The sequence below is a fragment of the Salvelinus alpinus genome, chromosome 7 (genome assembly GCF_045679555.1).
Source record: "Salvelinus alpinus chromosome 7, SLU_Salpinus.1, whole genome shotgun sequence".
NCBI lineage: Eukaryota > Metazoa > Chordata > Actinopteri > Salmoniformes > Salmonidae > Salvelinus > Salvelinus alpinus.
Window position 1 is genome coordinate 80,525,469 of NC_092092.1, and position 27,368 is coordinate 80,552,836.

Sequence of the window (27,368 nt, forward strand, 5' to 3'; positions counted from 1 at the left end):
GCATTATGTTAATTCACTTCCTAACAAACTGACAACATTCCATTGTTCTAAACCCAGTGTTTCCCGAACTCGGTGCACGTTTTGGTTTTTGCCCCTAGCACGACACAGGTGAATCAAACGATCAATGCTTGATGATTAGTTGATTATTTGAATCAGCTGTGTAGCGCTAGGGACAAAAACCAAAACGTGCACCGAGTTCGGGAAACACTTTCCAAACACTGGGCGATGAGGAAATGTTATAACGTATTAATGCCACTGGGAGGCACTAGATACCCGGAAATATACTGTATAGTAAGTAGGCTGCATGATAGGCTATCTTCTCTATCGGCAATGGCTATTGTATAACACTTCAAATGACAGCTGGAGTCAAATCAAACATGAATATGAAAAAAACATGTTAGGCTCTTGAACTATTTAAATATTATCTTGAAATTTGTTTTGAAATAGACACATTTTTACAGTATTATCATAAATTCGATATTATACCATTTAATTGAAGGATAGCACCGTGTATACGTTGTCCATTTTTTTTCTATATGAAAATACCCTGTTAAACCCCTCTGATTCAATAAGTTATAGATCAATTACCAACTAAATGCAACAAGACAAAAGTTGCAGATCCAAATTATAGTAAATCATACATGTACATTATTTGTACTGTACACACACACACACACACACACACACTCACACGGAAACACACACACACCAAACCCAACACAGAGTGTGTGTCCCAAATTGCACCCTATTTCCTATATAGTTCACTTCTTTTGACCAGAGCCTTATGGGCCCCTGCACAAATGTAATACACTTATATAGGGAATAGGGTGCTATTTTAAACACAGCCACACAATTATATACAAACAGTGTCTTCACTCAGACTAGGTCTCTTCGTCATCGCTGTGACGTTGTGCTTGTTTCTCCTCCGTCAGGCGACTCTCATCAATGTTCTCCAGTGAGTCGGCTCTCTGTAGTACGAGGTCAGCCACGTTAATACACGGTAAGGTGTTCTGCTCGGGATAAATCCAGGGCTTCAGGTTAGGGTTGTGCTTCCTCTTCCACTCTGGATACTTCTGACAGGCCTTGTAGATCTTCTTCATGGCCTAGGGGGGAAGGAGCACAAATATTCAGATTTTAAATGAATGTGTTAGTTAAGTTAGCCTCTCAGATAAGCCTTTTTTATTTAACCTTACCTGACTTGCCTAGTTAAGTAAAGAACAAAATTCTTATTTACAATGACGGCCTACCGGGGAACAGTGGGCTAACTGTCTTGTTCAGGGGCAGAAGGACAGATATTTACCTTGTCAGCTCAGGGATTCGATCTAGAAACCTTTTGATTCGTTTATAAATAGTTTATAAATGTGTAATAAACAGTTATAACGCCATGGTATTATCTTTCATGGTATTCTTGATAGTGATTTTGGAATCAAAACATCTTTGGGAAGTGCATAAACTTCCTGAAACCATTAGATGGAGACAGAGGTATTCAATAATATAGGCCACCCTTGTGCTTTGTTAGGCACACTCTCTCTATTTCTCGGGTTTCAAGATAGCACATTACCAAGACAGATTGATAATAATAATAATATTAATAATAATAATATACTATTACCTTTGGTGCTACGAACTGAGAAGCTCTATTCACCACCCACTTTGGAAGGGAACCTGCAGTTCAAACAAAAAACATGAAAAAGGCTTCTGTACAGACAGTGGCAAGTCAAATTTCAAGTACTTTTTCAAGCACTAATACTTATTTTCAAGGACTATCAATTTGTAAATAGTTCTTATAATGCAATTGTTTCTAGTTGCCACCCGATGGCAGTATATCGCCAAAACCTCATGAAAAAAAACCCCCACCTAGTATTCATCACTACCTTACAAATTCTACTCAATAATACGTTGTTTTACTACTTATTTACTACATAAGTGGTAAGTCAGTACTGATGATTTTGTAATTTGAGTAGTGATGAGCAGAGTTTTGGGACATGCCTACTGGTGAACCAACATTCCCTATTCACATTACTACACAATTCCAGCTGAATGACTGTGTTTTTATTGGGCAATGGGGAATCTACTAATTAATAGCTAAAAACGTCCTGCTTCCGACTGGCAACTCTGAGTGTCGCCAGGCGGGAGAAGGGCAGGTGGGCTGTGAGAGGAAAACAGCACATGAACGGCCACCAGAACGGCAGGAGCACGGCTGCCGCTTGATAAAACGGGAATATCGCGGGCGACCTGTCAACGAGGCGATTGGCAAAACAGCTCTGGAGGTTGTTGCAGAGAACAAGTAATATAATGTAGAACTGGCGCCAGCATTAGCGTTGTGTCTTCCCCCCCCCCCCATCATGTGGCTCTTCAGGGCCGATTCACCCATGTTCGCAATGTCAAAGTCTGACGCATTTTTTGCAACATACACTGTGTGGGTTGGTTGGGTCCAGTGATGTAGTGGTAAAAGCGGGATGGTGGGTAAACTATACTGAACAAAAATATAAAACGCAACGCATGTAAAGTGTTGGTCCCATGTTTTCAAAAACATGAGCTGGCGCACACCCAGAAAAAAATTGTTTGTGTGGAGGTGCTGACTAATGGCGAATAAACTATCACAATAAAGAAAGTTGCACCCTCCATGTATAAACTCCCAGCAATTTAATGGGTATTTACCAACGTTTCGGCATCACCGTGCCTTCCTCAGGGTCATGTTTTCATGAATTGAAATTTTAAAAAAATCACTGAAATGTTCCATAAACACGAAAGGCAGGCTTGAATCTACATTTTCCCTGGATTTTAGCTATCAATGTGACGCCTGACGTGCCCTAATCAGCCAGTTCTGTACCTGCTTGGCTGAGTGGCAGTGTGGGTGGAATGAGCGAGCTCGCCTGGCAACCACCACGCCTGGCAACCACAGCACAAAACGTCAGGAAATAAAACTCGGTAGTCTACCTGGAAATTAATTCGCAAGACCAATATATTTTTATAATCTTTTTCATAAAAATATTTGATCATTATCTCTTCTCCTCTCATTTTAATTCAAATACTTTTAAAGTACCAACTTGAGAAAATGTCTGATTCCAGTACTTGAATTTCAGAGTGCCAAGCACCTTGTGAGAACCCTGATGAAAGTTGAACACCAATACAATAGAGCAAAAGTATTTCTATTAGGCAGGCCTATGAAAAAGGTGTTTTTCTCTCTTTAATAAAACACACTGCTTGCTTCCTGTTGATATCGTTCCTGCAGGACCCCTGGTTTACAGTATACAGAACAGAAGTGTTGCTATACAGTAGTTCCTGTGCGACCCCTGGTTTACAATATACAGTACATAAGTCTTGATATAGTTCCTACATGACACCTTTACACGTTGAAATGACACGTTTACAGTAAGGACAGTATACAGTATACAGTATATATAGTTCATGCAGGACCCCTGGTTTACAGTAAGGACAGTATACAGTAGATATAGTTCATGCAGGACCCCTGGTTTACAGTAAGGACAGTATACAGTAGATATAGTTCATGTAGGACCCCTGGTTTACAGTAAGGACAGTATACAGTAGATATAGTTCATGCAGGACCCCTGGTTTACAGTAAGGACGCACGCACGCACACACACACACACACACACAGTCTCTTCACACTCAAGGACAGAAATTAGGCTAGACTGTTGTTAAATTACAATGGAGCACACAGAGTAGTTGTAGACAATGTGGTGTTCTGCTGCACCCTGACATTGGGTTTACAAAAGGTGCAAGAGAAGACACACTGTATACTATAGTGAAACGGTCTCTCCACACTTTAATCAGATGCAATGTCAGCATTTAATGGTTAAGCTTTCGGGTCAGTAATGGCCTTCTTTAAAACACGGTCGTTAAAAGCACCTTAAATATCTTGGATAGGAAGGATATGCCACAGGTCACATCATTGGCCTAATAGGTTTCAAAAAGTGACTTATGAAACGTAATCTTGTTGCGTTTGATCTTCGCCCGATTCCTCCCTAAGACCTGTGTCTGTGTACACAGAGGTATTTCAACAGGACTCTCTCAGTGTGGAGTGAAGCTAGGGGAGTTTCAGCTAACAGGAATGGTGTTACGTACACAAACAGACAGAGCAGTCTTCTCATAGCACCCTATGACAGCGATGCACTGTATCCAGATCTGGTGTTGACCAGCCTAGAGCTGTACTGTAAACACCGAAACATGATGTTATGTAAATCATTTAGAATGTACAGTACTGTATATAACTGGTTACAAAGGTTTACCTTTGGGATCGACCTGCGTTAGGTAATAGAGAGTGGAGGAGCTGGCTCCGTTGGACTGAATCAGGTAGCCTGTCAGCAGAGACACCGCTCTCACGTAGTCCTTCTTGGGCGGATATTGCTGAAATAAGACCAATCAAATCAAAGTATTATTCATTAATGAATTACCTTTTTTTATTTTTTATTAACCAGTCAGCTGTTCATATTATGTTTAGAGGTTTTTTGTTTGTTAAACAACCCAGACTTCAAACCAGACTTCAACCCAGACTTCAACCCAGACTTCAACCCAGACTTCAACCCAGACTTCAACCCAGACTTTAACCCAGACTTCAACCCAGACTTCAACCCAGACTTCAACCCAGACTTCAACCCAGACTTCAACCCAGACTTCAACCCAGACTTCAACCCAGACTTCAACCCAGACTTCAACCCAGACTTCAACCCAGACTTCAACCCAAACTTCACAACAGAAGCATGAAGAGATGTTGACCCAACTTCAACAGTAGACAGGGCAAGGCTTTCTTACTGAGTCTGACAAACAGCACTAATAGCATCTGTCTATTGTACAACATTCACTAGAAGACATGCTCAACTTTAGAGAAGTAAATTCATCTTTGGGTGTTGTAGCACAAAAGTAATCCTACTTGTATGAAAACGACGACGGGCCACTCGTCCATTGTGACAGCTGATTTTTTTAAAACACTGTGTTTTGTGAGTGCTGGTTGTGTTTTTCATTGTGCAGTATGCCGAGCCATCCAACATTGTGTTTTGTGAGTGCTGGTTGTGTTTTCCATTGTGCAGTATTCCGAGCCATCCAACATTGTGTTTTGTGAGTGCTGGTTGTGTTTTTCATTGTGCAGTATTCCGAGCCATCCATCATTGTGTGTAGATAAAGGTACATACCGGGTGTTTGACAGAGTAGTTGATGATCAGGTAGTCGTTGCCCAGAGGAAGCCATGATCTCATGGTAACAAAGTCCCTGTTCTTCAGGGGGCTCGGGCACTTCCCTACAAAACACAATGACAACATGACTTCAGTGGAAGATGTTTCAATGAGTCCAAATGTCCACATATTGTAGCAGTCTAGTTCTCAATGATTCTCAGTGATGAACTGCCTCACAACCCAGTCTATTCAGTCTATTTCTATGCCGGATTAGATTGCTGTACCTTTCATCTGCAACATGTGGTTACAGTAGGCCTAGTCATAGAAACCCCTTTCACTTTGAGAAATATTCTTTAGTCTACTACATCTGTTGAATCATACCGGCACATTGACTCACACTGACCGGCACATTGACTCACACTGACCGGCACATTGACTCACACTGACCGGCACATTGACTCACACTGACTGGCATATTGACTCACACTGACTGGCACATTGACTCACACTGACTGGCACATTGACTCACACTGACCGGCACATTGACTCACACTGACTGGCACATTGACTCACACTGACTGGCACATTGACTCACACTGACTGGCACATTGACTCACACTGACTGGCACATTGACTCACACTGACTGGCATATTGACTCACATTGACCGGCACATTGACTCACACTGACTGGCATATTGACTCGCACTGACTGGCATATTGACTCGCACTGACTGGCATATTGACTCACACTGACTGGCACATTGACTCACACTGACTGGCACATTGACTCACACTGACTGGCACATTGACTCACACTGACTGGCACATTGACTCACACTGACTGGCACATTGACTCACACTGACTGGCACATTGACTCACACTGACTTGCACATTGACTCACACTGACTGGCACATTGACTCACTGACTGGCACATTGACTCACACTGACTGGCACATTGACTCACACTGACTGGCATATTGACTCACACTGACTGGCATTTTGACTCACATTGACTCACATTGACCGGCACATTGACTCACACTGACTGGCACTGACTGGCATATTGACTCACACTGACTGGCACATTGACTCACACTGACTGGCACATTGACTCACACTGACTGGCACATTGACTCACACTGACTGGCACATTGACTCACACTGACTGGAACATTGACTCACACTGACTGGCACATTGACTCACACTGACTGGCACATTGACTCACACTGACTGGCACATTGACTCACACTGACTGGCACATTGACTCACTGACTGGCACATTGACTCACACTGACTGGCACATTGACTCACTGACTGGCACATTGACTCACACTGACTGGCACATTGACTCACTGACTGGCACATTGACTCACACTGACTGGCATATTGACTCACACTGACTGGCATTTTGACTCACACTGACTGGCATTTTGACTCACATTGACTCACATTGACCGGCACATTGACTCACACTGACTGGCACTGACTGGCATATTGACTCACACTGACTGGCAGATTGACTCACACTGACTGGCACATTGACTCACACTGACTGGCATATTGACTCGCACTGACTGGCATATTGACTCACACTGACTGGCATATTGACTCACACTGACTTGCATTTTGACTCACACTGACTGGCATTTTGACTCACATTGACTCACATTGACCGGCACATTGACTCACACTGACTGGCATATTGACTCACACTGACTGGCACATTGACTCACACTGACTGGCACATTGACTCACACTGACTGGCATATTGACTCACACTGACTGGCATATTGACTCACACTGACTTGCATTTTGACTCACACTGACTGGCACATTGACTCACATTGACTCACACTGACTAGCATATTGACTCACACTGACTGGCACATTGACTCACACTGACCGGCACATTGACTCACACTGACCGGCACATTGACTCACACTGACTGGCACATTGACTCACATTGACTGGTATATTGACTCACATTGACTCACACTGACTGGCACATTGACTCACACTGACTGGCATATTGACTTGCACTGACTGGCACATTGACTCACACTGCCTCATGAATACTGATTCAATACCAGGAGGCTTATCATCAGTAAACAATGTGACACTAACTCACAGGAGTAATATCCAACATCTGACACTAACTCACAGGAGTAATATCCTACATCTGAGACTAACTCACAGGAGTAATATCCTACATCTGACACTAACTCACAGGAGTAATATCCAACATCTGAGACTAACTCACAGGAGTAATATCCTACATCTGAGACTAACTCACAGGAGTAATATCCTACATCTGACACTAACTCACAGGAGTAATATCCAACATCTGAGACTAACTCACAGGAGTAATATCCTACATCTGAGACTAACTCACAGGAGTAATATCCTACATCTGACACTAACTCACAGGAGTAATATCCTACATCTGAGACTAACTCACAGGAGTAATATCCTACATCTGACACTAACTCACAGGAGTAATATCCTACATCTGACACTAACTCACAGGAGTAATATCCAACATCTGACACTAACTCACAGGAGTAATATCCTACATCTGACACTAACTCACAGGAGTAATATCCTACATCTGAGACTAACTCACAGGAGTAATATCCTACATCTGACACTAACTCACAGGAGTAATATCCTACATCTGAGACTAACTCACAGGAGTAATATCCTACATCTGACACTAACTCACAGGAGTAATATCCTACATCTGACACTAACTCACAGGAGTAATATCCAACATCTGACACTAACTCACAGGAGTAATATCCTACATCTGACACTAACTCACAGGAGTAATATCCTACATCTGCGTTGACAGTAAGTCTGCCGATATCGTGGGTGTCGATCATGTTGCCGTCCCATTTCTTCCGGTAGCTGGTGTCATGAAGGACGTCGTAAAGGGTCTCAGCAGTCACGTCCTTGCACACTATCCTCATCTGAAACAATAAGACACAAAAATTGAGAAATACAATTATGTAATAACCTATACCGATAAACCCTGTTACCACGTTAACTACATAGAAATGAGTACGTACCGACTTTGTTGCCACTACAGTTATTACTGTGTAGTTACATAGGACTGGGTTAGCTGTGAATAACATGGGACTGATTCCACTTCCCTGGACTGCGATCTCTGAAGCTGCAACTGTCTTTAGTATCAATGAAGTAAACAAGAGATCTGACACAAAAGATGCTAGAGTCTCTCTTCCAGAAGGGTTGATGTTAACACCTTGTTATTTGGAATGTTGCCCATTGATCAGTCCGTGTTTTATAGAAATCATTACACTGTTTAGAAAACCAGGTGAGAATAGGGTACAGTACACCACCATAACAACAACAACATTATAAGTTGAGGAAGCCGAATATATTATATTGCTGTAATATCTGCGTGACCACATGGAACCAACGGAATATACCAGAACCTACCTAAATGTATTAATTTACAATATGAGATATATTAGTTGAATTAATAATAAACTATATGAAGTGTTTCCTTGGAGATATTACGTAAGATTACAACCATCTTAATGCGCTCTGTTTCCATGATAGTGTACATCATATTAAACTCCATCCAGTGTAGTGTACATCATATTAAACTCCATCCAGTGTAGTGTACATCATGTTAAACTCCATCCAGTGTAGTGTACATCATATTAAACTCTATCCAGTGTAGTGTACATAATGTTAAACTCCATCCAGTGTAGTGTACATCATATTAAACTCCATCCAGTGTAGTGTACATCATATTAAACTCCATCCAGTGTAGTGTACATCATATTAAACTCCATCCAGTGTAGTGTACATCATATTAAACTCTATCCAGTGTAGTGTACATCATATTAAACTCTATCCAGTGTAGTGTACATCATGTTAAACTCCATCCAGTGTAGTGTACATCATATTAAACTCCATCCAGTGTAGTGTACATCATATTAAACTCTATCCAGTGTAGTGTACATAATGTTAAACTCCATCCAGTGTAGTGTACATCATATTAAACTCCATCCAGTGTAGTGTACATCATGTTAAACTCCATCCAGTGTAGTGTACATCATATTAAACTCTATCCAGTGTAGTGTACATCATGTTAAACTCCATCCAGTGTAGTGTACATCATATTAAACTCTATCCAGTGTAGTGTACATCATGTTAAACTCCATCCAGTGTAGTGTACATCATGTTAAACTCCATCCAGTGTAGTGTACATCATATTAAACTCTATCCAGTATAGTGTACATCATGTTAAACTCCATCCAGTGTAGTGTACATCATGTTAAACTCCATCCAGTGTAGTGTACATCATGTTAAACTCCATCCAGTGTAGTGTACATCATATTAAACTCTATCCAGTGTAGTGTACATCATGTTAAACTCCATCCAGTGTAGTGTACATCATGTTAAACTCCATCCAGTGTAGTGTACATCATATTAAACTCTATCCAGTATAGTGTACATCATGTTAAACTCCATCCAGTGTAGTGTACATCATGTTAAACTCCATCCAGTGTAGTGTACATCATGTTAAACTCCATCCAGTGTAGTGTACATCATATTAAACTCTATCCAGTGTAGTGTACATCATGTTAAACTCCATCCAGTGTAGTGTACATCATGTTAAACTCCATCCAGTGTAGTGTACATCATGTTAAACTCCATCCAGTGTAGTGTACTTCATGTTAAACTCCATCCAGTGTAGTGTACATCATGTTAAACTCCATCCAGTGTAGTGTACATCATATTAAACTCCATCCAGTGTAGTGTACATCATATTAAACTCCATCCAGTGTAGTGTACATCATATTAAACTCTATCCAGTGTAGTGTACATCATGTTAAACTCCATCCAGTGTAGTGTACATCATGTTAAACTCCACCCAGTGTAGTGTACATCATATTAAACTCCACCCAGTGTAGTGTACATCATGTTAAACTCCATCCAGTGTAGTGTACATCATGTTAAACTCCACCCAGTGTAGTGTACATCATGTTAAACTCCATCCAGTGTAGTGTACATCATATTAAACTCTATCCAGTGTAGTGTACATCATATTAAACTCTATCCAGTGTAGTGTACATCATGTTAAACTCCATCCAGTGTAGTGTACATCATGTTAAACTCTATCCAGTGTAGTGTACATCATGTTAAACTCCACCCAGTGTAGTGTACATCATGTTAAACTCCACCCAGTGTAGTGTACATCATGTTAAACTCCACCCAGTGTAGTGTACATCATATTAAACTCCATCCAGTGTAGTGTACATCAGTTTCCAGTAGACCTAGCTACAAGCCAAGCACAGTGTATTATATTACAATGTAAACAAGCAAATAAATGGATTTCCACCATATCTCTGATGCATCAGTGGCTGATGATTATACCATTCTGCCTGCATCACAGCAGCAGAGTGGAATAGGATCATGGGATAGCTGGGGGCCACGGCAGCAGGGTGGGATGGGATAGCTGGGGGCCACAGCAGCAGAGTGGGATAGGATAATGGGATAGCTGGGGGCCACGGCAGTAGAGTGGGATAGGATAATGGGATAGCTGGGGGCCACGGCAGTAGAGTGGGATAGGATAATGGGATAGCTGGGGGCCACGGCAGTAGAGTGGGATAGGATAATGGGATAGCTGGGGGCCATGGCAGTAGAGTGGGATAGGATAATGGGATAGCTGGGGGCCACAGCAGCAGAGTGGGATAGGATAATGGGATAGCTGGGGGCCACAGCAGCAGAGTGGGATAGGATAATGGGATAGCTGGGGGCCACAGCAGCAGAGTGGGATAGGATAATGGGATAGCTGGGGGCCACAGCAGCGGGGTGGGATAGGATCATGGGATAGCTGGGGGCAGCAGCAGCAGAGTGGGATGGGATCATGGGATAGCTGGGGGCCACAGCAGCAGAGTGGGATGGGATAATGGGATAGCTGGGGACCACAGCAGCAGGGTGGGATGGGATAGCTGGGGGCCACAGCAGCAGAGTGGGATAGGATAATGGGATAGCTGGGGGCCACAGCAGCAGGGTGGGATGGGATAGCTGGGGGCCACAGCAGCAGAGTGGATAGGATAATGGGATAGCTGGGGACCACAGCAGCAGAGTGTGATGGGACAATGGGATAGCTGGGGGCCACAGCAGCAGAGTGGGATAGGATAATGGGATAGCTGGGGGCCACAGCAGCAGAGTGGGATAGGATCATGGGATAGCTGGGGGCCACAGCAGCAGAGTGGGATAGGATAATGGGATAGCTGGGGGCCACAGCAGCAGGGTGGGATGGGCTAATGGGATAGCTGGGGGCCACAGCAGCAGAGTGGGATGGGATAATGGGATAGCTGGGGGCCACAGCAGCAGAGTGGGATGGGATAATGGGATAGCTGGGGGCCACAGCAGCAGAGTGGGATGGGATAATGGGATAGCTGGGGGCCACAGCAGCAGAGTGGGATAGGATCATGGGATAGCTGGGGGCCACAGCAGCAGGGTGGGATGGGATAATGGGATAGCTGGGGGCCACAGCAGCAGGGTGGGATAGGATCATGGGATAGCTGGGGGCCACAGCAGCAGAGTGGGATAGGACAATGGGATAGCTGGGGGCCACAGCAGCAGAGTGGGATAGGATAATGGGATAGCTGGGGGCCACAGCAGCAGAGTGGGATAGGATCATGGGATAGCTGGGGGCCACAGCAGCAGAGTGGGATAGGACAATGGGATAGCTGGGGGCCACAGCAGCAGGGTGGGATGGGATCATGGGATAGCTGGGGGCCTTCAAGCCTTTCCTTCTGTTTGTGTTTGAGTGTTGTTATGTCCAAGATAAATGTACCTTATCTTATTTGATCAGATCTTTTCTAATGTTGGCGGCCCCAAGCCTTTCCTTGTGTTTGTGTTTGGGAGAGGAAGGAAGGACTAGGAGAGGTGTCGGTGGTCAGAAGTTTAGTGTTTGTATTCAGCCATGAGGCTGCAACAGGAGTTTCCCTTAACACTTCCAATGGATACCCTCTTCATCAAGCATTATAAGCACACGTATAACACCTTATTAGCTGTGTATAATGCATTATAATGCACAACTTAGTTTACTTTCCTGGTGCTCTCCATAGCTGTAGTAAATATGTTTATTTTGACTCTTCTGTGATCAATGAGCTTTATTCTAATCAGTTATCTTCAGTGGGGGAACATTGGTCATTTGGCTTCTGTAACAACAATATGGCAGATCAAATACTGGACTCTTTGTGACTAAAGAGTTACGAAAAGACAGGATTCAAGATGAATGTGGAAACTACAGGACAAAGAGATGATGCATTCAATTCAATGTGACCCATTGTCATAGGGGTATAAAGTACAGGATAGGAATATTGTAAAGAGGGGTTGGGCCTAGCCCGGAATAAGCATTCCACTTCCTTCCATTCTAAAACTTACAGGATAACTTTAGTTGATCAGTGTGTAGGGACTACAGTACTGTATATAGCATGCCAGGTGCAACACGATCAGATATTGTGCGTCGGGTCAACGTACCAAACGGCTCCATGTAACTCAATCAGTAGATAGCTAACGTTGAGTTAATAATTCACCATCACATCCCCCCCCCCCTGTCCAACCTCGGTCCAGGCCTGGCTGCAACAGAAGGCTTAGTCACTCCTCATTTCCACTGCCTGGGTTGCCTCCTTAGGTCAGGTCCCTCTGAATGGAATGTCGTCAATACCTAACTCTATGTTCTATTATTCAGGAGCCGAGAAGTGCATCACTGCCCCGGAAAGATTCATGCATTATAAAGAGAGGTCTATCCAGTCATCATCTCCTGTTATGTTGACGTGTGTGCTGGGTGTCGAAAATTATTCTCTCATTTATCCTTCTAAACAATCCATCATTCCTACACCGTTTCTTCTTTTTCCCTCTTTATTTACACCATCTGGGTTCCCAACCGGGTCAGCTGGAGTTCCTTCAGTAAGGGCTGCTACCCTCTTGGCCTGGCAGCAGGGGGGAATCAGGTTTCCTCATTACTAGCTGCTAGCCATTACCACAGTTTTCCACTGTTAATTTTTCAGGATGTCTCCTGGGTGGACGTCACCTCAGAGACCCAGACTGCCTTTCCTTTCTGACAGAGAGAAACCAGAGGTCTACAGAGGCATGGTCAGACCATCTACTATCTTGACTAGAACCCAAACATTTGATCATATTACTCCAGTGCCTCTCTAAACTGGCTTCCTGTTAAGGCTAGGGCTGATTTCAAGGTTTTACTGCTGACCTACAACACATTAAAATTTACTTGGTCCCACTTATCTCTCCGATTTGGTCCTGCCGTACATACCTACACGTACGCTACGTTCACAAGACTCAGGCCTCCTTATTGTCCCTAGAATTTCTAAGCAAACAGTAGGAGGCAGGGATTTCTGCTATAGAAGTTAATTTTTATGGAATGGTCTTTACTGAAGACTGATCTCTTCAGTAGGTCCTATGATTGAGTGTAGTCTGACACAGGGGCGCGAAGGTGAACGGCAAGGTGCTGTCTGCCTGGCCGGCTCCCCTCTCTCCACTGGGATTCTCTGCCTCTGACCCTATTACGGGGGCTGAGTCACTGGCTTACTTGTGCTCTTCCATGCCGTCCCTAGGAGGGGTGAGTCACTTGAGTGGGTTGAGTCACTGACGGGATCTTCCTGTCCGGTTTTGCGCCCCCCTCGGGCTCGTGCGGTGGAGGAGATCTTCGTGGGCTATACTCAGCCTTGTCTCAGGGTCTGTTGATATCCCTCTAGTGGTGTGGGGGCTGTGCTTTGGCAAAGTGGCTGAGGTTATATCCTTCCTGGTTGGCCCTATCCGGGGGTATCGTCGGACGGGGCCACAGTGTCCCCCGACCCTCACTGTCGCAGCCTCCAGTATCTATGCTGCAATAGTCTATGTGCTGGGGGGCTAGGGTCAGTCTGTTATATCTGGTGTAATTCTCCTGTCTTATCTAATGTCCTGTGTGAATTTAACTATGCTCCCTCTAATTCTCTCTCTCCCTCCCGCAGGACTACCTGGCCTGATGAGTCCTGGCTGTCCCCAGTCCACCTGGTCTGGGTGGAACCCTGACCTGTTCACCGGATATTCTACCTTGTCCCGGACCTTCTCTCTCTCACACACACACACACACACACACACACACACACACACACACACACACACACACACACACACACACACACACACACACACACACACACACACACACACACACACACACACACACACACACACACACACACACACACACACACACACACAGTCTTGACCTCTGAATGCTCGGCTATGAAAAGAAAACTGACATTTACTACGACATACTGACCTGTTGCACCCTCAACAATCTGACCTTAATGGCCAGGTCTCTTATGATCTCCACCCGGCACACCTCTCAGTGCCTGGTTCCTCTCTAGGTTTCTTCCTAGGTTCCTTCCTTTCTAGGGAGTTTTTCCTAGCCACCGTGCTTCTACACCTGCATTGCTTACTGTTTGGGGTTTTAGGCTGGGTTTCTGTACAGCACTTTGTGACATCTACTGATGTAAAAAGGGCTTTATAAATACATTTAGTCTTACCTAGGACTACAGAACAGCTGGCTTCTACAGAGGCATGGACAGATCACCTAGTCTTACCTAGGACTACAGAACAGCTGGCTTCTACAGAGGCATGGACAGATCACCTAGTCTTACCTAGGACTACAGTACAGCTGGCTTCTACAGAGGCATGGACAGATCACCTAGTCTTACCTAGGACTACAGTACAGCTGGCTTCTACAGAGGCATGGACAGATCACCTAGTCTTACCTAGGACTACAGTACAGCTGGCTTCTACAGAGGCATGGACAGATCACCTAGTCTTACCTAGGACTACAGTACAGCTGGCTTCTACAGAGGCATGGACAGATCACCTAGTCTTACCTAGGACTACAGAACAGCTGGCTTCTACAGAGGCATGGACAGATCACCTAGTCTTACCTAGGACTACAGTACAGCTGGCTTCTACAGAGGCATGGACAGATCACCTAGTCTTACCTAGGACTACAGTACAGCTGGCTTCTACAGAGGCATGGACAGATCACCTAGTCTTACCTAGGACTACAGAACAGCTGGCTTCTACAGAGGCATGGACAGATCACCTAGTCTTACCTAGGACTACAGTACAGCTGGCTTCTACAGAGGCATGGACAGATCACCTAGTCTTACCTAGGACTACAGTACAGCTGGCTTCTACAGAGGCATGGACAGATCACCTAGTCTTACCTAGGACTACAGTACAGCTGGCTTCTACAGAGGCATGGACAGATCACCTAGTCTTACCTAGGACTACAGTACAGCTGGCTTCTACAGAGGCATGGACAGATCACCTAGTCTTACCTAGGACTACAGTACAGCTGGCTTCTACAGAGGCATGGACAGATCACCTAGTCTTACCTAGGACTACAGTACAGCTGGCTTCTACAGAGGCATGGACAGATCACCTAGTCTTACCTAGGACTACAGTACAGCTGGCTTCTACAGAGGCATGGACAGATCACCTAGTCTTACCTAGGACTACAGTACAGCTGGCTTCTACAGAGGCATGGACAGATCACCTAGTCTTACCTAGGACTACAGTACAGCTGGCTTCTACAGAGGCATGGACAGATCACCTAGTCTTACCTAGGACTACAGTACAGCTGGCTTCTACAGAGGCATGGACAGATCACCTAGTCTTACCTAGGACTACAGTACAGCTGGCTTCTACAGAGGCATGGACAGATCACCTAGTCTTACCTAGGACTACAGTACAGCTGGCTTCTACAGAGGCATGGACAGATCACCTAGTCTTACCTAGGACTACAGTACAGCTGGCTTCTACAGAGGCATGGACAGATCACCTAGTCTTACCTAGGACTACAGTACAGCTGGCTTCTACAGAGGCATGGACAGATCACCTAGTCTTACCTAGGACTACAGTACAGCTGGCTTCTACAGAGGCATGGACAGATCACCTAGTCTTACCTAGGACTACAGTACAGCTGGCTTCTACAGAGGCATGGACAGATCACCTAGTCTTACCTAGGACTACAGTACAGCTGGCTTCTACAGAGGCATGGACAGATCACCTAGTCTTACCTAGGACTACAGAACAGCTGGCTTCTACAGAGGCATGGACAGATCACCTAGTCTTACCTAGGACTACAGTACAGCTGGCTTCTACAGAGGCATGGACAGATCACCTAGTCTTACCTAGGACTACAGTACAGCTGGCTTCTACAGAGGCATGGACAGATCACCTAGTCTTACCTAGGACTACAGTACAGCTGGCTTCTACAGAGGCATGGACAGATCACCTAGTCTTACCTAGGACTACAGTACAGCTGGCTTCTACAGAGGCATGGACAGATCACCTAGTCTTACCTAGGACTACAGTACAGCTGGCTTCTACAGAGGCATGGACAGATCACCTAGTCTTACCTAGGACTACAGAACAGCTGGCTTCTACAGAGGCATGGACAGATCACCTAGTCTTACCTAGGACTACAGTACAGCTGGCTTCTACAGAGGCATGGACAGATCACCTAGTCTTACCTAGGACTACAGTACAGCTGGCTTCTACAGAGGCATGGACAGATCACCTAGTCTTACCTAGGACTACAGTACAGCTGGCTTCTACAGAGGCATGGACAGATCACCTAGTCTTACCTAGGACTACAGTACAGCTGGCTTCTACAGAGGCATGGACAGATCACCTAGTCTTACCTAGGACTACAGTACAGCTGGCTTCTACAGAGGCATGGACAGATCACCTAGTCTTACCTAGGACTACAGAACAGCTGGCTTCTACAGAGGCATGGACAGATCACCTAGTCTTACCTAGGACTACAGAACAGCTGGCTTCTACAGAGGCATGGACAGATCACCTAGTCTTACCTAGGACTACAGAACAGCTGGCTTCTACAGAGGCATGGACAGATCACCTAGTCTTACCTAGGACTACAGTACAGCTGGCTTCTACAGAGGCATGGACAGATCACCTAGTCTTACCTAGGACTACAGTACAGCTGGCTTCTACAGAGGCATGGACAGATCACCTAGTCTTACCTAGGACTACAGTACAGCTGGCTTCTACAGAGGCATGGACAGATCACCTAGTCTTACCTAGGACTACAGTACAGCTGGCTTCTACAGAGGCATGGACAGATCACCTAGTCTTACCTAGGACTACAGAACAGCTGGCTTCTACAGAGGCATGGACAGATCACCTAGTCTTACCTAGGACTACAGAACAGCTGGCTTCTACAGAGGCATGGACAGATCACCTAGTCTTACCTAGGACTACAGAACAGCTGGCTTCTACAGAGGCATGGACAGATCACCTAGTCTTACCTAGGACTACAGTACAGCTGGCTTCTACAGAGGCATGGACAGATCACCTAGTCTTACCTAGGACTACAGTACAGCTGGCTTCTACAGAGGCATGGACAGATCACCTAGTCTTACCTAGGACTACAGTACAGCTGGCTTCTACAGAGGCATGGACAGATCACCTAGTCTTACCTAGGACTACAGTACAGCTGGCTTCTACAGAGGCATGGACAGATCACCTAGTCTTACCTAGGACTACAGAACAGCTGGCTTCTACAGAGGCATGGACAGATCACCTAGTCTTACCTAGGACTACAGTACAGCTGGCTTCTACAGAGGCATGGACAGATCACCTAGTCTTACCTAGGACTACAGTACAGCTGGCTTCTACAGAGGCATGGACAGATCACCTAGTCTTCACAGACAAGTGGGCCGTAATGTCGTCTAGTGTGTTGAGGGTTCTGTTTCTGAATGACTTGTTTAGACCCTACTTTGTTACAGTATGCATCTACATAGGCTATACTGCTATATTGCTACCCTGCTATACTACTACCCTGCTATACTGCTACCCTGCTATAATGCTAACCTGCTATACTGATATAGTACTAGCATGCTATACTACTACCCTGCTACCCTGCTATATTGCTACCCTGCTATATTTCTACCCTGCTGTAAATCTACCCTGCTATACTGCTATACTGCCATACTACTACCCTGCTATAGTACTACCCTGCTATACTACTATACCACTACCCTGCTATACTACTATACCACTACCCTGCTATAATTCTACCCTGCTATAATACTATACCACTACCCTGCTATAATACTACCCTGCTATACTGCTATACCACTACCCTGCTATAATTCTACCCTGCTATAATACTATACCACTACCCTGCTATAATTCTACCCTGCTATACTGCCATACTACTACCCTGCTATATTATTACCCTGCTATACTACTACCCTGCTATACTACTACCCTGCTAAACTACTATACTGCTATACTACTACCCTGCTATACTACTACCCTGCTATACTGCTATACCACTACCCTGCTATAATACTACCCTGCTATACTACTACCCTGCTATACTGCTATATTTCTACCCTGCTCTACTGCTACCCTGCTATAATTCTACCCTGCTATAATGCTACCCTGCTATACTGATGCCCTGCTATAGTACTATACAACTACCCTGCTATACTGCCGTACTACTATACTGCCATACTAGTACCCTGCTATACTACTACCCTGCTATACTACTACCCTGCTATACTACTACCCTGCTATACTGCTGTACTACTACCCTGCTATACTACTACCCTGCTATACTACTACCCTGCTATACTACTACCCTGCTATACTGCTGTAGTACTACCCTGCTATACTACTACCCTGCTATACTACTACCCTGCTATACCACTACCCTGCTATACTACTACCCTGCTATACCACTACCCTGCTACACTACTATACTGCCATACTACTACCCTGCTATACTACTACCCTGCTATACCACTACCCTGCTATACTACTACCCCTCTACCCTGCTATACTTCTACCCTGCTATACTACTACCCTGCTATACTACTATCCCGCTATACTACTATACTACTACCCTGCTATACTTCTACACTGCTATACTACTACCCTGCTATACTTCTACACTGCTATACTACTACCCTGCTATACTTCTACCCTGCTATACTTCTACACTGCTATACTACTCCCTGCTATACTACTACCCTGCTATACTACCACCCTGATATACTACTACCCCTCTACCCTGCTATACTTCTACCCTGCTATACTACTCCCTGCTATACTACTACCCTGCTATACTGCTACCCTGCTATACTGCTACCCTGATATACTGCTATACTGCTATGCTACCATACTATACTGCTATACCATACTATACTACTATACCACAATACTGCTACCCTGATGTACTGTCGTGCTACTATGCCACTATACTACTACCCTGCTATAGTACTATGCTGCTACCCTGCTATACTACTACCCTTGTATACTGCTATAATTCTACCCTGCTATTCAACTACACTACTATTCTAATCAATCAATCAAATGTATTTATAAAGCCCTTTTTACATCAGCCGATGTCACAACGTGCTGTACAGATACCCAGCCTAAAACCCCAAACAGCAAGCAATGCAGATGTAGAAGCACGGTGGCTAGGAAAAACTCCCTAGAAAGGCAGGAACCTAGGAAGAAACCGAGAGAGGAACCAGGCTCCAAGGGGTGGCCAGTCCTGTTCTGGCTGTGCCGGGTGGAGATTATAACAGAACATGGCCAAGATGTTCACATGTTCATAGATGACCAGCATGGTCAACTAATAATAATCACAGTGGTTGTCAAATCAAATCAAATCAAATTTATTAGTCACATACACATGGTTAGCAGATGTTAATGCGAGTGTAGCGAAATGCTTGTGCTTCTAGTTCCGACAATGCAGTAATAACAACAAGTAATCTAACCTAACAATTCCGCAACTACTACCTTATACACGCAAGTGTAAAGGGATAAAGAATATGTACATAAAGATATATGAATGAGTGATGGTACAGACGGCATAGGCAAGGTGCAGTAGATGGTATAGAGTACGGTATATACCTATGAGATGAGTACTGTAGGGTATGTAAACATAAAGTGGCATAGTTTAAAGTGGCTAGTGGTCCATGTATTACATAAGATGGCAAGATGCAGTAGATGATATAGAGTACAGTATATACATATACATAAGAGATGTGTAATGTAGGGTATGTAAACATTATATTAGGTGGCATTGTTTAAAGTGGCTGGTGGTGCATTTTTACATAATTTCCATCAATTCCCATTTTTAAGGTGGCTGGAGCTGAGTCAGTTTGTTGGCAGCGGCCGCTAAATGTTAGTGGTGGCTGTTTAACAGTCTGATGGCCTTGAGATAGAAGCTGTTTTTCAGTCTCTCGGTCCCTGCTTGGATGCACCTGTACTGACCTCGCCTTCTGGATGATAGCGGGGTGAACAGGTAGTGGCTTGGGTGGTTGTTGTCCTTGATGATCTTTATGGCCTTCCTGTGACATCGGGTGGTGTAGGTGTCCTGGAGGGCAGGTAGTTTGCCCCGGGTGATGCGTTCTGCCGACCTCACTACCCTCTGGAGAGCCTTACGGTTGTGTGCGGAGCAGTTGCCGTACCAGGCGGTGATACAGCCCGACAGGATGCTCTCGATTGTGCATCTGTAGAAGTTTGTGAGTGCTTTTGGTGACAAGCCGAATTTCTTCAGCCTCCTGAGGTTGAAGAGGCGCTGCTGCGCCTTCTTCACAACGCTGTCTGTGTGGGTGGACCAATTCAGTTTGTCCGTGATGTGTACACCGAGGAACTTAAAACTTTCCACCTTCTCCACTACTGACCCGTCGATGTGGATAGGGGGGAGCTCCCTCTGCTGTTTCCTGAAGTCCACAATCATCTCCTTTGTTTTGTTGACGTTGAGTGTGAGGTTATTTTCCTGACACCACACTCCGAGGGCCCTCACCTCCTCCCTGTAGGCCGTCTCGTCGTTGTTGGTAATCAAGCCTACCACTGTAGTGTCGTCCGCAAACTTGATGATTGAGTTGGAGGCGTGCATGGCCACGCAGTCGTGGGTGAACAGGGAGTACAGGAGAGGGCTCAGAACGCACCCTTGTGGGGCCCCAGTGTTGAGGATCAGCGGGGTGGAGATGTTGTTACCTACCCTCACCACCTGGGGGCGGCCCGTCAGGAAGTCCAGGACCCAGTTGCACAGGGCGGGGTCGAGGCCCAGGGTCTCGAGCTTGATGACGAGTTTGGAGGGTACTATGGTGTTAAATGCTGAGCTGTAGTCGATGAACAGCATTCTCACATAGGTATTCCTCTTGTCCAGATGGGTTAGGGCAGTGTGCAGTGTGGTTGCGATTGCGTCGTCTGTGGACCTATTGGGTCGGTAAGCAAATTGGAGTGGGTCTAGGGTGTCCGGTAGGGTGGAGGTGATATGGTCCTTGACTAGTCTCTCAAAGCACTTCATGATGACGGAAGTGAGTGCTACGGGGCGGTAGTCGTTTAGCTCAGTTACCTTAGCTTTCTTGGGAACAGGAACAATGGTGGCCCTCTTGAAGCATGTGGGAACAGCAGACTGGGCTAAGGATTGATTGAATATGTCCGTAAACACACCAGCCAGCTGGTCTGCGCATGCTCTGAGGACGCGGCTGGGAATGCCGTCTGGGCCTGCAGCCTTGCGAGGGTTAACACGTTTAAATGTTTTACTCACCTCGGCTGCAGTGAAGGAGAGCCCGCAGGTTTTGGTAGTGGGCCGTGTCAGTGGCACTGTATTATCCTCAAAGCGGGCAAAAAAGGTATTTAGCCTGTCTGGGAGCAAGACATCCTGATCCGCGACGGGGCTGCTTTTCTTTTTGTAATCCGTGATAGACTGTAGACCCTGCCACATACCCCTTGTGTCTGAGCTGTTGAATTGCGATTCAATTTTGTCTCTGTACTGGGACTTAGCCTGTTTGATAGCCTTGCGGAGAGAATAGCTACACTGTGTGTATTCGGTCATGTTTCCGGTCACCTTGCCCTGGTTAAAAGCAGTGGTTCGCGCTTTCAGTTTCACGCGAATGCTGCCGTTAATCCACGGTTTCTGGTTTGGGAATGTTTTAATCGTTGCTCTGGGTACGACATCGTCAATGCACTTCCTAATGAACTCGCTCACCGAATCTGCATATTCATCATTGTTGTTGTTGGACGCCGTGCGGAACATATTCCAATCCGCGTGATCAAAGCAGTCTTGAAGCGTGGATTCAGATTGGTCGGACCAGCGTTGAACAGACCTGAGCGCGGGAGCTTGTAGTTTTAATTTCTGTTTGTAGGCTGGAATCAACAAAATGGAGTCGTGGTCAGCTTTTCCGAAAGGAGGGCGGGGGAGGGCCTTATATGCGTCGCGGAAGTTAGTATAACAATGGTCCAGAGTTCTGCCAGCCCTGGTCGGACAATCGATGTGCTGATAGAATTTAGGGAGTTTTGTTTTTAGATTAGCCTTGTTAAAATCCCCAGCTACGATGAATGCAGCCTCAGGGTGTGTGGTTTCCAGTTTACAGAGAGTCAGATAGAGTTCGTTCAGGGCCATCGATGTGTCTGCTTGGGGGGGAATATATACGGCTGTGATTATGACCGAAGTGAATTCCCTTGGTAGATAATGCGGTCTACATTTGATTGTGAGGAGTTCTAGATCAGGTGAACAGAATGACTTTAGTTCCTGAGTGTTGTTATGATGGTCACACCACGTCTCGTTAATCATGAGGCATACCCCCCCGCCCCTCTTCTTACCAGAAAGATGTATGTTTCTGTCTGCGCGATGCGTGAAGAAACCAGCTGGCTGCACCGACTCCGTTAGCGTCTTTTCAGTTAGCCATGTTTCCGTGAAGCAGAGCACGTTGCAATCCCTGATGTCTCTCTCGAATGTTACCCGTGCTCGGATTTCATCGACCTTATTCTCAAGAGACTGGACATTGGCGAGTAGTATGCTAGGGAGTGGAGCGCGATGTGCTCGTCTCCGAAGCCTGACCAGGAGACCGCTACGTTTGCCCCTTTTTCGGCGTCGTGTAGCTTCGCCGGCTGGGATCAGGTCCATTGTATTGGGTGGAAGGCAAGACACTGGATCCGTTTCGGGAAAGTCATATTCCTGGTAGGAAGGGTGGTTAGTTGACGTTAATCGTATATTCAGTAGTTCCTCCCGGCTGTATGTAATGAAACTTAAGATCACCCGGGGTACCAATGTAAGAAATAACACATAGAAAAACAAAATACTGCATATTTTCCAAGGAACGCGAAGCGAGGCAGCCATCCTGTTCGGCGCCGGAAGTTGTCGAGGGTGCAACAGGTCAGCACCTCAGGAGTAAATGTCTGTTGGCTTTTCATAGCCGTTAGAAACAGCAGGTGCGGTAGAGAGAGAGACGAAAACAGCAGGTCCGGGACAAGGTAGCACGTCCAGTAAACAGGTCAGGGTTCCATAGCCGCAGGCAGAACAGTTGAAACTAGAGCAGCAGCATGACCAGGTGGACTGGGGACAGCAAGGAGTCATCAAGCCAGGTAGTCCTGAGGCATCGTCCTAGGGCTCAGGACCTCCGAGAAAGAGAGCGAGAAAGAGAGGGAGAATACTTAAATTCACACAGGACACCGGATAAGACAGGAGAAATACTCCAGATATAACAGACTGGCCCTAGCCCCCCGACACAAACTATTGCAGCATAAATACTGGAGGCTGAGACAGGAGGGGTCGGGAGACACTGTGGCCCTGTCCGACGATACCCCTGGACAGGGCCAAACAGGCAGGATATAACCCCACTCACTTTGCCAAGGCACAGCCCTCATACCACTAGAAGGATATCTTCAACCACCAACTTACTACTCTGAGAACAGGCAGAGTTTAGCCCATGAAGACATCCCCCACGACACAAACCCAATACTGCTATACTATACTACTATGCTGCTATACTATCTTGCCTATGCCGTTCGGTCATCACTCATTCATATATTTTTATGTACATATTCTTATTCATTCCTTTACACTTGTGTGTATTAGGTAGTTGTTGTGAAATTGTTAGGTTAGATTACTTGTTAGATATTACTGCATGGTCGGAACTAGAAACACAAGAATTTCGCTACACTCGCATTAACATCTGCTAACCATGTGTATGTGACAAATAAAATTTGATTTGATACTACACTGCTATACTACTATACTGTGCCGCTATACTGCTATACTACTATACCGCTTTAATATACTGCTATACTATACTACAATACTGCTATACTATACCATACTGTACTACAGCAATACTACTATACTAGCGCGCTGCTATACTGCTACCCTGCTATACTACTATACTATGCTACTATACTACTGCCCCGCTATACTATACCACCACCCTGCTATGCTACTATACTACTACCCTTCTATACTATTCTACTGCTATACTACTGTACAATATTACCCTACTATACTATGCTACTATACTACTACCCCACTATACTATACCACCACCCTGCTATACAACTATCCTACTATACAAATATCCTGCTATACTACTATACCATACTGCTATACTACTATCATGCTCTGCTACTATACCGCTATACCATACTGCTATACCATACTGCTATACTACTACCATGCTCTGCTACTATACCGCTATCCTGCTATACAACTACCCTGCTATACTACTATACCACACTGCTATAATACTATACTACTACCATGCTCTGCTACTATACCGCTATACTGCTATAATACTGCCATGCTATACTGCTACCCTGCTATACTCTAGTGCAGAATTAGGAGCCACCTGAATTCCTATCCATTGATGCAATCCCAAACCTTCCATGAAATATGAATTCATCCTCTGGAACTGATGAGGATTCTAGGACATGAGTAGGCTATGTTTTGGGAAACCTCTGAATTCTTGGTAAAGGAGAGCAACATTTCACTGCATAATGTTGCTGTCCTAAACGATCATAAATGAGAGGAAGCTCTCCTGCTAATAACTTTGTATTTTCTCTCTCTCTCTGTGTCTCTCTCTCTCACTCTGTCTCTCTGTCTCACTCTGTCTCTCTCTCTCACTCTGTCTCTCTCTCTCTGTGTGTCTCTCTCTCTCTGTGTGTCTCTCTCTCTCTCTATGTGTCTCTGTGTCTCTCTCTCTCTCTCATTTATATATATATATATTTATATATATATATAGCCCTATTCACTAAACACCCAATGAGACATAAAACTCAGACTGAATAAACGCTCTCGTATCAACAAGCATTTGCTGCAAGATGAGGAACCTCTGCAGTTATTTATCTAGTGAGTGTTACAGTATAGGAGAGAGAGTATTAGAGCAGACACAGCAGTATGGGTAATGGAATGCCCCAGGGGTCTCTAGGGGGAGGACAGAAGAGAAACACAGCAGTATGGGTAATAGAATGCTCCAGGGGTGTCTAAGGGGGGGGGGACAGAAGAGAAACACAGCAGTATGGGTAATGGAATGCTCCAGGGGTCTCTAAGGGGGGGGGGGGGCAGAAGAGAAACACAGCAGTATGGGTAATAGAATGCTCCAGGGGTCTCTAGGGGGAGGACAGAAGAGAAACACAGCAGTATGGGTAATAGAATGCTTCAGGGGTCTCTAAGGGGGGGGGGGGGGCAGAAGAGAAACACAGCAGTATGGGTAATAGAATGCTACAGGGGTCTCTAGGGGGAGGACAGAAGAGAAACACAGCAGTATGGGTAATGGAATGCTACAGGGGTCTCTAAGGGGGAGGACAGAAGAGAAACACAGCAGTATGGGTAATGGAATGCTCCAGGGGTCTCTAAGGGGGAGGACAGAAGAGAAACACAGCAGTATGGGTAATGGAATGCTCCAGGGGTCTCTAGGGGGAGGACAGAAGAGAAACACAGCAGTATGGGTAATAGAATGCTCCAGGGGTGTCTAAGGGGGGGGGGACAGAAGAGAAACACAGCAGTATGGGTAATGGAATGCTACAGGGGACTCTAAGGGGGGGGGGACAGAAGAGAAACACAGCAGTATGGGTAATAGAATGCTCCAGGGGTGTCTAAGGGGGGGGGGGGGGACAGAAGAGAAACACAGCAGTATGGGTAATAGAATGCTACAGGGGTCTCAAACACAGCAGTATGGGTAATAGAATGCTACAGGGGTCTCAAACACAGCAGTATGGGTAATAGAATGCTACAGGGGTCTCAAACACAGCAGTATGGGTAATAGAATGCTACAGGGGTCTCAAACACAGCAGTATGGGTAATAGAATGCTACAGGGGTCTCAAACACAGCAGTATGGGTAATAGAATGCCCCAGGGGTCTCTAAGTCTACTGTAGACTATTGAGATGCATCCCAAGTGATGGAGGGACACTGACAGTATTTGTCATTATGTGCCACTAATATGGTTAAGAGACCAGCACACATTATAATAACTCATGGTTGACTATGTTAACAGTCACCAGTGCATTACAAAGCCTAAACCCTGGTGTAATTAATGACCTACCTAGTCATTACTGAATGCCATGGTATTTTCACAAAGGTAAACCTACATCTCAAGTCTAGCTACTCTAGTCTACTCTGGACACAATATCATGAATAAGGCTGTATACAGTATTAATTGATGATTATGTTGATTTAAACACTAGGTTAAAGTATCATTATGATTCCACACATTAGATTAGAACCTGTTCAGTTATTATCATATTTTGTCATCTTAAGAAGCGCTACAGTAGTCGGGTTTCTCTTGGAAACCTCAAGTTCCACACTTCCAGTCTTCTCTCCTCTCCGCAGTGCAGTGCTTTCCCTTTAAGCACTGCACCAGACCTATCAGAAGGATGCTGTAGTAGCGACATACTTGCCTTTAGTTTCTGGATAGTTTTACACTCTTCATCCCTGCACCACACCGTCACGCTTCCCTTGTTGTAGCGCGCGGTCCATCCTTCGTGGTTTTCACATTGTTCCTTGAAAGAGGTAAAGTCTGTATCGTCTGGAATCTGAACGGGCATCTTCCTGTACCCTACTTGTGATGTGGTTCAAATATATCAGTAGGAGATTGACGACAGACAGAGAAAGTGGTAATCCCCTTCTTCCTTTATCTCTGTTAACTCCCACTGCAATGCTGAGTTTGATGGTGATGGTAGATGTCAGCACAAAGTGCTTTCCAGGGGAAATTCAGTTGAATTCCCAATAACAAGTAGAAGCGAATTTAATGGTAGAGCTATGACTAATTGACGAGGACTTTTGTCCGGAGTTCTGTTGATACTGGCACTTACTTTCAGCAGGTGCACCTACTTCGTACTAATGTCCCCTGACGCTCTCACCCCCT

General features: G+C 45.2%; 1 protein-coding gene across 1 annotated transcript; it reads right to left on the reverse strand.

Annotated features, from left to right (window-relative positions):
• Positions 1–397: 397 nt before the first annotated feature.
• On the reverse strand, positions 398–27,368 carry LOC139581755 (START domain-containing protein 10-like). Its single transcript, XM_071411855.1, has 6 exons — positions 26,902–27,368; positions 7,959–8,106; positions 5,154–5,257; positions 4,254–4,371; positions 1,613–1,665; positions 398–1,103 (listed from the first exon to the last, which is right to left on the reverse strand). Exons 1-6 carry the CDS (start codon positions 27,046–27,048, stop codon positions 882–884), a joined length of 792 nt encoding a protein of 263 aa, XP_071267956.1. The 5' UTR covers positions 27,049–27,368; the 3' UTR covers positions 398–881.